At 59.4% G+C, this 13,410-nt stretch overlaps 1 protein-coding gene across 1 annotated transcript in view; it reads left to right on the top strand.

Annotated features, from left to right (window-relative positions):
- Positions 1 to 13,403, top strand: part of HEATR3 (HEAT repeat containing 3) — a 29,971-nt gene extending 16,568 nt beyond the window's left edge. The window contains exons 7-16 of the mRNA XM_078882101.1: positions 1,226 to 1,455; positions 2,708 to 2,980; positions 4,182 to 4,272; positions 5,131 to 5,303; positions 6,051 to 6,133; positions 6,861 to 6,997; positions 7,452 to 7,540; positions 8,758 to 8,901; positions 11,301 to 11,477; positions 12,064 to 13,403. Coding sequence (XP_078738227.1) covers positions 1,226 to 1,455; positions 2,708 to 2,980; positions 4,182 to 4,272; positions 5,131 to 5,303; positions 6,051 to 6,133; positions 6,861 to 6,997; positions 7,452 to 7,540; positions 8,758 to 8,901; positions 11,301 to 11,477; positions 12,064 to 12,174 — 1,508 coding nt within the window. The 3' untranslated portion in view covers positions 12,175 to 13,403. The remainder of the gene's footprint in view (positions 1 to 1,225; positions 1,456 to 2,707; positions 2,981 to 4,181; positions 4,273 to 5,130; positions 5,304 to 6,050; positions 6,134 to 6,860; positions 6,998 to 7,451; positions 7,541 to 8,757; positions 8,902 to 11,300; positions 11,478 to 12,063) is intronic.
- The last annotated feature ends 7 nt before the right edge of the window (positions 13,404 to 13,410 follow it).

Here is a 13,410-nt window from a genome sequence, read left to right as displayed (position 1 = left end):
CACACCCACACCCTGCACACCCACACCCTGCACACCCACTCCCTGCACACCCACTCCCTACACACCCACACCCTGCACACCCACTCCCTGTACACCCACTCCCTACACACCCACACCCTGCACACCCACACCCTGCACACCCACTCCCTACACACTCACACCCTGCACACCCACTCCCTGCACACCCACTCCCTGCACACCCACTCCCTACACACCCACTCCCTACACACCCACACCCTACACACCCACTCCCTGCACACCCACACCCTACACACCCACTCCCTACACACCCACTCCCTGCACACCCACACCCTACACACCCACTCCCTACACACCCACTCCCTACACACTCACACCCTACACACCCACTCCCGGCACACTCACACCCTGCACACCCACTCCCTACACACTCACACCCTACACACCCACTCCCTGCACACTCACACCCTACACACCCACACCCTACACACCCACTCCCTACACACTCACACCCTACACACCCACTCCCTGCACACTCACACCCTGCACACTCACACCCTACACACTCACACCCTACACACCCACTCCCTACACACCCACTCCCTGCACACTCACACCCTACACACCCACTCCCTACACATCCACTCCCTACACACTCACACCCTACACACCCACTCCCTGCACACCCACTCCCTGCACACTCACACCCTGCACACCCACACCCTACACACCCACTCCCTACACACCCACTCCCTACACACTCACACCCTACACACCCACTCCCTGCACACCCACACCCTACACACCCACTCCTTACACACCCACTCCCTACACACTCACACCCTACACACCCACTCCCTACACACTCACACCCTACACACCCACTCCCTACACACCCACTCCCTACACACTCACACCCTACACACCCACTCCCTGCACACTCACACCCTGCACACTCACACCCTGCACACCCACTCCCTACACACCCACTCCCTACACACTCACACCCTGCACACTCACACCCTGCACACCCACTCCCTACACACCCACTCCCTACACACTCACACCCTGCACACCCACTCCCTACACACCCACTCCCTACACACTCACACCCTGCACACTCACACCCTGCACACCCACTCCCTGCACAGGCACTCCCTTCATAGGTGCTCGCTTACAGCAATTGCCCCGACAGTCTGTTAAAGGCTACACGGGGGATCTTTGTCTCTGTGCGCGCGTGACGCAGGCTTCCTGTGGAACGTGAAGAGCGCCATCCCCGGCGCCAGCCTGGCCCAGGCGCTGAGCGCTGTCGTGAGCGCGCTGAGCGACGCGCTGGCGTTGGACGCGCGGGCCGCGCTCGCCGCCCTGGAGGCCCCGCCGGCCCCGCCGGGCCCCGAAACCTCCGGCGTCGGCGAGCGCCGGCGTAAAGGCCGGGCGAACGGAGTCGGTGGCGGCGGTGCCGTCGCTCGCAACCAAGTGAGTGGCGTGACCCGCGACCCGCGATCGCCCCCGCCCCCCCACCCCGTTCACTCCCGCGAGAGCCGCGGAGTTGACGCTTAAACGTGACTCGACTCGCGCCCCTGAATCGCGACGGGTCATCGTGTCGCGGCGGGAGGCGGAGAATGGAATTGTGCCGTGCGCAGCGGCCAGCGCGCCGGTGAGCGCTGCGCCGGTGAGCGCTGCGCCGCGCTACGGACCCGGCGACCCGAGTTGGATTGCCGCTCACGGCGTACCGACACCGGTGATGATGATCTGAAACCGGTCCTGGGCCTCGCCTAGGTCGACTCCGCCTCAAATGAGTACCCGGTGTAGCTGTGCAAACGTCGGCACCGGGCAGACAAAGCCGGCCCGGCGTGGTGCTGGCCTCCCACTCCCTGGCGTGCCGTGCCGGCCTTCGTAGGTGCTCGCTAAGGGCACTTGTCCCAAAAGTCTGTTCAGGCTACACGGGGGACCTTTGTCCTCTTTGTGGTTGAGTGTGCTCTACGTGTGTCTCTGTGTCTCTGCGTGTGTCTCTGTGTCTCTACGTGTGTCTCTGTGTCTCTGCGTGTGTCTCTGTGCAGGCCGCAGTGCATCCAGTGTCGTGCTCTCGCCTGCCTGTGCGTGTCTCAATCCTTGTGTCTGCACATGTCCCTGTGTCTCTGTGTCTCCACTGTGTCTCCACTGTGTCACTGTGTCTCTGTGTCTCCACTGTGTCACTGTGTCTCTGTGTCTCCACTGTGTCACTGTGTCTCTGTGTCTCCACTGTGTCACTGTGTCTCTGTGTCTCCACTGTGTCTCTGCGTCGCGTGTCTCTCTGTCTCCACTGTGTCTCTGTATTTAGACTGTCTCCACTGTGTCACTGTGTCTCTGTGTCTCCACTGTGTCTCTGTGTCTCCACTGTGTCTCTGCGTCGCGTGTCTCTCTGTCTCCACTGTGTCTCTGTATTTAGACTGTCTCCACTGTGTCTCTGTGCCTCCACTGTGTCTCTGTATTTCGACTGTGTCTCCACTGTGTCTCCACTGTGTGTCTGTCTCCACTGTTTCCCTGCTTTGCGTGTCCCTGTGTCTCTGCGCCTGCGTGTCTCTGCGTCTCCACTGTGTCTCTGTGTCTGCACTGCGTCTCCACTGTGTCTCTGTGTCTCCACTGTGTCTCTGTGTCTGCACTGCGTCTCCACTGCGCCTGCGTGTGCGTCTTTGCGAGTGAGAGTGGAGCTGCTGAGAGCCGCGGGTCTCCTGACTGCCACCGACAGGCACCGGGGCAGGCGAAGAGACACTCGAAGAGGAAGAATTGCGGCGAGGTGGTGGTGGACCAGGCCAACGAGGAGAACGAAGGTGGCGAGGGGAAGGCCGGTGGAGGTGGCGGTGGAGGTGGTGGCGGTGGCGGTGGTGAAGAGGAGCAGAAGGAGGAGAACGGTGGTGGTGAGGAGGAGGAGGACGAGGCTGACATGGAGGCTGAGCCGAGCGCAGCCACCGGGGACGCAAGGCCTCCGAGCAGCGGCGATGACCTCTCCGACCTCTTGCCGGTGCCTCCCTCGCGCCGGCGCCCACCGCTCGCGCCGCGTCCTCACCTTCGCCGCGTTCCTGATCGGTTTGGCAAATAATCTTATTTGGACCATCTTATTTGACAGACAACTATTACAGGTTTTTGATGGACAGCCAGTTTTGTTTTACCAGGTTTCTTTTTTTCTTTTTTCACACTTTTGTTATGTAGGCCAGGCGTAGTCACAAATCGTACCTCTCCATAACAAAGGCTCAGTCTTTTGTTATGCAGTCTATTCTTAGTCTTAAGCCTCACCTTACCATATTAATAAAAAGTGTGCCGTACTTGGCCCTTCCCCTCTTCAACCATTATATATACGGAGTGGTAGCTTTTGTAATCTCTCATTTACTTGATACAGCTGTCGTGGCTGTGACGGTTCCACCTGAAGACGGAAGCTTGTGTTGCCTCTGAAACGTCGTGATTTTTATTTTATTTTACTTTTATTAATTTTAATTTTTTTACCTACGTGACTTTACCGAAAAAACCTAAGAATATGAATCCTTGCAGTCACGAAAGCTTCAAGTCTAGAATCTCCCTGCAGGTTTGAGTCCGATTGCGACGTGGCCCCGTCGTGTGATTTGGAGCCTGCCGGGCCCCACGGTGACTCGGTGGCCTCAGCCGGGCCCTGCCAGGCTCGGGATGGTGGTGATGTTTCTCAGCCTCGTGCCCGGCGTCAATAGATCTCGTCGCACGCGCTCGCAACGTTCAGCGCACCGCACTCGTTTTTCGAAGACTCGGTACGGGGGAGAAACGTGCGTCCGATGACACGGGGAATACATTCGCCCCCCAAATAGCCTTGGGAGTCGAAACTTGGCCATGATAGGTCCTGCACGATCGGGTCGCTTCAATTGATGGTGTCCGTGACTATGCGTGTGTGTGCGTCTCTGCATGTGTGTGTGTGTCTGTGTGTGTGCGTCTCTGTGCGTGCGCGCGTGTCTCTGTGCGTGTGTGCATCTCTTGTGTGTGTGCGGTTTCTGCGTGCGTGTATGAGTGCGTCCCTGCGCACGTGTGTGCCTCTGTGTGTGTGTCCGCGTCTCTGCATGCGCGCGCGTCCCTGCGCACGTGTGCATGTCTGCGTGTGTGTGCGTCTCTGCGTGTGTGTGCGTCTCTGTGTGCGTGTCCGTGTCTCTGTGTGCGTCCCTGCGCACGTGTGCGTGTCTGCGTGCGTGCGTCTGTGCGAGCAGCCGAGCGAGGCGGCGCTGGTGGAGGTCATGGCGCTGCTGTCGGCGCAGCAGACTGCGCTGGAGATCCTCGTCAACATGTGCTGCAGCGATGGTGCGCGGCCTGCGGGGGGGGGGTGCGGAGGGGGGGGGGTGGGGGCTGGTGGCGTCATGTCACGAGACGCAGCGCACGTTGACCTCCGTAGCGAGAGAACAGGCCGTGCAAGTTGATATCACAGCTACCTCTGAGACCTCTTGCTCCGCTCGCTCGGTAGACGCTGTGTTTCTCCGCAAACCCTGCTGTGTTGGGAGGCGTCCCGCACCTGCCGGTCCAACCCAAAACAAACATTTTGACAATGTCATTGTTTTTTGAGTCCATCAACTCCCCCACGACACGTTCGAGAAGCCGGATTAGCTACGGGCAGCGGGCCGAAACCCGGATTCGAACCCAGGCTCTCAGCGGCGCCGGCTCGGCGACTCGTGAGCGCCGGCTCCATGCCGGCCGCCCGCCGGAGGTCGCAAACGGGTTTTGATTCCTTACCCGTACCCGGCCGCACCATGGTCGCAAACGGGTACCCGTACCCTACCCGATACCCGGCTACCCGTACCCGGCCGGGTATCGGGTAGGGTACGGGTATCGGGTACCCGATTGCGACCTCTGGGATGAAGCCATGTTGCAGGCGCAGGTGGGTTGATTCTAAGAACTTGAATTGTGAGAAGAGACAAGACGTTGGGAAATGAGTGACAAACGGTGACTCACCAGTGACTCACGGTCTACCCGTACCCGTACCCGGCCGCACCAGGGTCGCAAACGGGTAGCCGGGTATCGGGTAGGGTACGGGTATCGGGTACCCGGTTGCGACCCGATTGCGACCTCTGCCGCCCGCATCGGCGCCGGCGTGCGGAGCGGTGGAGGGGACGCCGCGTTCGCTGCTGCGCCTCTCCATCCGCTGTGTGTGTCTCGCGAGACCAGACGGGCCGGACGACGAGGAGGAGGAGGAGTGGGAGGAGGTGGGCAGCAACGACGGCAGCAGCGAGGAGGCGGCGTGCGTGGACGGCGAGGAGGAGGAGGAGGCGCTACTCTCGCCGCTCTGCCTGTCCGCCGAGGTCCACGGCGCGCTGCTGAGGCACGGCATCGTGGGCCAGGTACGGCACTCGCCCATCGCGGGGTGTGTGGGCTTGTGTGTCTGCCTGTGTGTCTGCCTGTGTGTGCGCGTGTGTGGGCACGTGTGTCTGCTTGTGTGTCTGCCTGTGTGTCTGCCTGTGTGTGGGCTTGTGTGTCTACTTGTGTGTGCGCGTGTGTGGGCGCGTGTGTCTGCTTGTGTGTGTGGGCGCGTGTGTCTGCTTGTGTGTCTGCTTGTGTGTCTGCTTGTGTGTGCGTGTGTGTGGGCACCTGTGTGGGCGCGTGTGTCTGCTTGTGTGTGCGCGTGTGTGGGCGCGTGTGTGGGCGCGTGTGTCTGCTTGTGTGTCTACTTGTGTGTGCGCGTGTGTGGACACGTGTGTGGGCACGTGTGTGGGCGCGTGTGCGGGCCTGTGCGTGTGCGGGGAGCGGTAGTGCTGCGGGTAGCGTGCTACCCTTCCAACCCAGCCACCCGAGTTCGATTCCCGCTCATGGCCAGCGCCAGTGACGATTATGGGCCTCAAAATGAGTACCTGGTGCGGTGTGTAAACATCCCCACTGGGGAGACAAAGGCGGCCGGGCGTGGTGTTGGCCACCCACCCCCTCGTGTTCCGTGCCGGCCTTGATAGGTGCTCGCTAACAGCACTTGCCCCACCAGTCTGTTCAGTCTAGACGGGGAGTCTTTGTCTTGTTTGTTTGTGGCGCGTGTGAACGTGGTTGTACGTGTGTGTGCGTGTGTGTGTGTGCGTGTGTGTGTGTGACAACACGCACAGGTGATAGAGAAGAGCGCGTTTCCAGAGGAGAGCGGCGTCGGCGTCTGCCTCAAGAACCCGGAGTGGAAGCCGCTCCTCACCAAGTGAGCGTCTGTGCCTCCATCACCATCGGGCAGTGAAGCTGCGCGGGGGATACATGGGGATGCTGGCCACCCACCCCTCGTGTGCATTGCCGGCCTCGCTAACCGCACTTGCCCCAACAGTCTGTTGCAGGCTATGCGGGGGATCTTCGCCTTTGTATGGTGGTTAGCGGGCTGCGCTACAGAATCGTCGGAATCAGAATCTTATTTAGACTGGAGCAGATATCCAGAAGACACAGGTCAGAAAATGACAACAATACCAACGGACCCGAGTTCGATTCCCGCTCACAGCCAACACCAGTGGCGATTATCTGAACCGGTCCTGAGCCTTCCCCAGGTCCGGGTGTGGTGTGTAAATATCACCGCTGGGGAGACTCCACGTGTCCCTGTGTCTCCACGTGTCCCCGTGTCTCCACGTGTCCCCGTGTCTCTGTGTGTGCAGGCTGCAGTGCATCCAGTCTCGTGCTCTCAGCTGCTTGTGTGTGCCTATGTCCCCGTGTCTCCACGTGTCCCCGTGTCTCTACGTGTCCCCGTGTCTCCACGTGTCCCCGTGTCTCCACGTGTCCCCGTGTCTCCACGTGTCCCTGTGTCTCTGTGTGTGCAGGCCACAGTGCATCCAGTCTCATGCTCTCAGCTGCCTGTGTGTGCCTATGTCCCCGTGTCTCCACGTGTCCCCGTGTCTCTACGTGTCCCTGTGTCTCCACGTGTCCGTGTGTCTCTGTGTGTGCAGGCTGCAGTGCATCCAGTGTCGGGCCCTCACCTGCCTGCAGAACATGTTGGGCTCGCTGGACGAGGAGGCGCTGGGGGGGCCGCTTGCGCTGCAGGAGCTGGCGCGCCGCCTCGCGTCGCTCCTCTTCAGTGCGAGCGGTGAGGCCTAGGGGACCCTGGGGGGGTGGGGAGGGCGGGGGGGGGGCTGGCCGCTGTGGGTACGGGCAGCGTCGTGCGTGTGTCTGCGCGTGCCTGTCCGTCTGCTTGTCTTTGAGTGCGTACGTGCCAGTTGCGTGCGTATGTCTGCCATTGAGACGAGCGGCGGTGCAGTGGTTAGCGCGCCGCGCTGCGAACTTGGCGAGCCGAGGGCGATTGTCGCTCACGGCCAACACCAGCGACGATTATCTGAACTGGTCCTGGGCCTTCCCCTAGGTCAACTCAGTCTTAAAAATGAGTACCCGGTACAGTGTGTAAAAATTAGCACTGGCAGTCGGTCGCGGTGGCCACCCCCTCGTGTTGCCTTGCCGGCCTTCAAAGCTGCTCCGCTTAACAGCACTTGCCCCAACAGTCCGTTGAAGGCCGCACGGTGAACCTTTGTCTCTGCGACCTGCAGATCTGGCCAAGGCCACGGAGTTTTTGGAGGCGGCCACTGGAGCGGTGAGGGCGCTGCTCCACGTCATGGCCTCCAAGGACATCCCCCAGGTGAGGTGGGGGGGGGGGTGTTGGGTAGGGGGGGTTCATAATGGCCGGGTCGGAGGAGTCTGGGTTCGAGTCCGGGCCTCGCCAGGCCTCGGCCGTGACTGAAACCGGGTTCTCAAGTGGCAGTTGGCCGACGGGTTTCGTCCGAGGTAACTGCGCGATTAATGAACAAGTATAACCCGTAAAAACAAAGTTTTTCACTATAAATCCTTTATATGCGTGGCGGCTAGAGTCCTCTCGTCCTCTGGCTTGAGATGGCTGCCACCTATGGGTCAGATGATTGCATTGCACCATTAAGCAATTGGTAATTAAATATAATATTTTTGTCCTAAAAAGTGTAACATTTTGGAAAAAAATTTTCACGAACATAAATTGTCACGCACAACGAGTCTGTGTGGAAAATGTCAGCTCGATTGGATCACGGGAAGTGGGTTAAAAAATGACCGAAAGATTTGCACGGTCGTAAGCGCGCAAGCAAGCAAGCAAGTGAACTTAATATAAAGGATTTAAAAATAAACCCTCCGTGTTAACTTTGGTCGTTTGTGCCTACTTGGGCCAACCATAATCTAGGTGTCGGGTGGTGGTGGCGGCGATGTTTAACGGCCACATTTTGTATTTTCGTGATCTGTTGGTCGCGAAAGGCCTAGATGGCAATATTAAATGTAGCAATTATAAAATAAAAATACAACAAAATGTCACTTGCCTGAGAATGACGGTGGGTGGTGGTGGTGGTTGCTTGTGATGGTAGTGGGTGGGAGTGAGTGGTGGCGGAGGGGCGATGGGTGGAGTTAGTGGGGGGTGGTGGTGTGAGGTTGAAGGCGTAGGGTCTGCACAAAGAACTGAGATGAGGGCTACGCCGCCATGTACCGTGTCGTTCCGCGCGTGGACCCACAACTCCCGTACCGCTCTGCCGCGCAGCTCAGGAGAAAGTAGTTCGTCGTCGCCATCGACCGCTCGGAAAACGTTTTAAAGCGGCGAGTGTTCCACGTTACAGTGGCGAGCGTTCTGCGTTGTACGAAAAGTGTTTCCTCGGAGAAGAATCGCGTCATAGCGAATACGCGTCGCGTGAACGCGCGTTTAGCGAGGACTTGACTGTAGTACCTGGTGTGGTGTGTCAACATCAGCACTGGGCAGCCGGGCGTGGCGCCGGCCGCATCGCCCCCTCGGCACTTGCCCCAACGGCCTGTTAAAGGCTACACGGGGGATCTTTGTCTTTGCAGTGCATGTCGGTGCAGCAGCTGCTGGCGCTGTGCGAGGCGTGCGTGCGGTGCGAGCACGAGGGCGTGCGCCTCAACACGGTCGGCATCCTCGGGGTGGTGGGGAGAGAGTTGTCGCGGCAGAGAGGCACCGCCACCACGCTGCAGGCACGGCACTCCACACCGCCAGCACCACCACCACACCACCACACATAATACACTCCACACCGCCACCACCACCACCACCACTACACCACACACACAATACACTTCACACCACACACCACCACACCACACACAATACACTCCACACCGCCAGCACCACCAGCACCACCACCACCACAACTCACACAATACACTCCACACCGCCACCGCCAGCACCACCACCACCACAACACACATAATACACTCCACACCGCCACAACACACACAATACACACAATACACTCCACTCCAACCACCACCACAACACACACAATACACTCCACACCGCCAGTAACACCACAACACACACAATACACTCCACACCACCACCACCACACCACACACAATACACTGCACACCGCCAGCACCACCACACCACACACAATACACTGCACACCGCCAGCACCACCACCACCACACAATACACTCCACACCGCCACCACCACCACCACACCACACATACAATACACTCCACACCGCCAGCACCACCACCGCCAGCACCACACATACAATACACTCCACACCGCCACCACCACCACAACACACACAATACACTCCACACCACCACCGCCAGCACCACCACCACCACAACACACATAATACACTCCACACCGCCACAACACACACAATACACTCCACTCCAACCACCACCACAACACACACAATACACTCCACTCCAACCACCACCACAACACACACAATACACTCCACACCAACCACCACCACAACACACACAATACACTCCACACCGCCAGCACCACAACACACACAATACACTCCACTCCAACCACCACCACAACACACACAATACACTCCACACCAACCACCACCACAACACACACAATACACTCCACTCCAACCACCACCACAACACACACAATACACTCCACACCGCCAGCACCACCACCACCACCACACCACACACAATACACTGCACACTGCCAGCACCACCACCACCACACACAATACACTCCACACCGCCAGCACCACCACCACCACAACACACACAATACACTCCACACCGCCACCACCACACCACACACAATACACTGCACACCGCCAGTAACACCACAACACACACAATACACTCCACACCGCCACCACCACACCACACACAATACACTGCACACCACCACCACCACAACACACACAATACACTCCACACCGCCACCACCACAACACACACAATACACTGCACATCACCACCACCACCACCACAACACACACAATACACTCCACACCACCACCACCACCACCACCACAACACACACAATACACTTCACACCACCACCACCACAACACACACACAATACACTCCACACCACCACCACAACACACACAATACACTCCACACCACCACCACCACAACACACACACAATACACTCCACACCGCCACCACCACCACCACCACCACCACACCACACATACAATACACTCCACACCACCACCACCACCACACACACAATACACTCCACACCACCACCACCACACCACCACACAATACACTCCACACCGCCACCACCACCACCACCACCACCACCACACCACACATACAATACACTCCACACCGCCATCACCACCACCACACCACACATACAATACACTCCACACCACCACCACCACCACAACACACACAATACACTCCACACCACCACCACAACACACACAATACACTTCACACCACCACCACCACCACAACACACACACAATACACTCCACACCACCACCACCACCACCACACAATACACTCCACACCGCCACCACCACCACAACACACACAATACACTTCACACCACCACCACCACCACAACACACACACAATACACTCCACACCACCACCACCACACAATACACTCCACACCGCCACCACCACCACCACCACCACCACAACACACACAATACACTTCACACCACCACCACCACAACACACACACAATACACTCCACACCACCACCACAACACACACAATACACTCCACACCGCCACCACCACCACCACAACACACACAATACACTTCACACCACCACCACCACAACACACACACAATACACTCCACACCACCACCACAACACACACAATACACTCCACACCGCCACTCACTGCGTACACCACCACCACCACAACACACAATACGCTCCACACACCGCCACCACACCTGCCGGCACGACGCTCCGCGCAACCCACACGCTTGTCTGTTTACCCCCCAGCCCGTCTCCCTGTGCGTCCCCGTGTCCCCTAACCCTTGTGGGCTGGGTGCTGATGGGAGTGGCAGGGCGTGACGCGAGCCTCCCCGTCTTTCCGTGTCCCCTAACCCCCACCGCGTCTCCCGCCCCCCCCCCCCGCCGTGCGTGTCTCCCGCCAGGAGCTGGGCTCGGTGCTGCTGGGGGTGGCGGCGCGCGACGCGAGCCTCCCCGTGTCGGGGGAGGCCCTGGACGCGCTGTTCGACGTGTTCGCCCACGGAGATGACGCCGACCTCGCCGCCCGTGCCATGGGGCTCGCGGCCGCCCTCCGCGGCCTCGCGCCCGCGTTCAAGGCCAGGGTACGTGGGGGGGGGGACACGGGAAGAGGGGGGAGGCTCGGGGTGGTGCGCGCCGATGGTGACGGTGGTGGTGGTGGCGTTCGAGCCTGGCGGCTAAAACGCAGAGAGTTGGCACAGCAGGGTGGGGGGGGGGGGGCGCACAGGTGGTGCATCTGTCAGTCGTCTCACTCAGTCGACCCGTGGCACCTGGGTCTGTTCCGTGACCTCCTGCCGGCAGCGAGCCTTCGACACTTGACGTGGCCTCAAGCGCCGTGGTGACGTCGCCACCAGCTGTTGGTGGCGGTTGTTGTTGGTGGCGGTTGTTGTTGGTGGCGGTGGGTGATAATGGCAGTGACAGATCGGTGCAGTGTGGTGGATCCGGGGGGGGATGATGGTGGTCAAGACACAGGGAACGTGCATCCTATTGATGTTTACCAAAGAACATGTTTTTAATGGTGATGGGAATGATGCCGATGAGGTCAGTGATGCTTGCGACGGTGGTGACAGTGATGGTAATGATGTGAGTGGTGGCGATGGTGATGTAGGTGCTGGCGGTGTTAGTGGCGATGGCGGTGATGTTGCTGGTGATGCCCCCGCGTGCGTGCAGATGAAGAGCGAGGGCAGGAGGAGCTGCTCCCCGGAGCAGCTGCTGGTGCTCACCAACGTGCGGACGAACCTGGCGCGCTTCATCCGCTACCAGGAAAGCAAAGCGCGCTGAAGCGCCCCGCCCCACGCCTCCGCCCCCCTCCTGCCCTCCTGGCGTCCTGGCGTCACGCACGGCCACGTGGGCCTCGCGTGGTCGGTGCAGATCCTGGTGCAAGGAACAATACGGGGCCCTCCCCCGCCCATCAAAATGCCCTCCTCCTCCCCCTCCCCCCACCGGCCCATCCCGTCTCTAGCCCGGGGCCCCTCTGGCCCAGGGAGGACCCTGGTGTAGTTGCACCGCCTGCGCACGCCGCTCGATAGCGGCGGCGCTGGGTCGCGGCCGTTCCGTGCCGCTCGTTTGGCACGATCGCGTGACCGCTGCAACGAGCGCCCACCGGCATCCCCCCCACCAGCATCCCCCCACCAACATCCCCCCACCAGCATCCCCCCACCAGCATCCCCCCACCAGTATCCCCCCACCAGCATCCCCCCCGTCCTGCTGACTCGTTGGGAGCGGCTGCCACCCGACGGCCGACCGCGGCTTGGAAGCCGTGAGGACGCGCGAGCCGCGGTTTGTGCCGTCGAGGTGACTTCTGCTGCTGCTGCCGTCGCCGCCGCCACTTAACGAGGGAGGGGACGTCAAAGTGTTAATAGCCGAGGCGTTGCTGTGTGTGTGTCGCTGAACACCTGTGGTTTAGTTTGACCGTGCGGAGGAGCTGTATCCGACGGGACAGAACCGAAACACATGGACGCCACAGGTTCTACTTCCTGCCAAAGATATATTTTGTTCAGCCGCCCCCTTTCGGCTAGACCTCCGCATAAGTTATGCTACTTTTCTCATTTTACAAATATATTTTTAACGTCCTTTAGGTTTTATTTAATGACAAATTATGCGTTAATAATACCACTAGCAGATTTTAGCCCGGTTCCTAATCTCCTTGTCCACAGGGATCTTTAGTGGGTGGCTAAATCCTTGTGTTACCCCCCCCCCCCACTGTCCTGACAAATGGGAGGCAGTGAGGCCTCCTAAACACCCCCCCCCCCCCCCCGTGGTCCCTTCCACGGCTTGTTGCTGATTGCACAGTCCCAGCAGAGTGGTGTCCCTACTATGTGTGACGGAGGAAACTCGCGTCTGTCTGGTGGAGAGTTGAGCTTCTTGTGTGCGGGCTGCCCGGCTGGGATTCACTTGCCCTCTCCTGAGCAGGGGAGGTTGTGAGGTGGTTGCTGTGGTGGGGGGCCCCCCCCACCCTAATCGTTTATTTTTGGGTGCCATTTGTGGCTCTCCATCGTTTTGTCGCCTATAAACGCA

The sequence above is a fragment of the Lampetra fluviatilis genome, chromosome 63, assembly GCF_964198595.1.
Source record: "Lampetra fluviatilis chromosome 63, kcLamFluv1.1, whole genome shotgun sequence".
Classification (NCBI taxonomy): domain Eukaryota; kingdom Metazoa; phylum Chordata; class Hyperoartia; order Petromyzontiformes; family Petromyzontidae; genus Lampetra; species Lampetra fluviatilis.
Note: the sequence above shows the minus strand (reverse complement) of the source record. Positions and strands in the feature narration are given on the sequence as shown.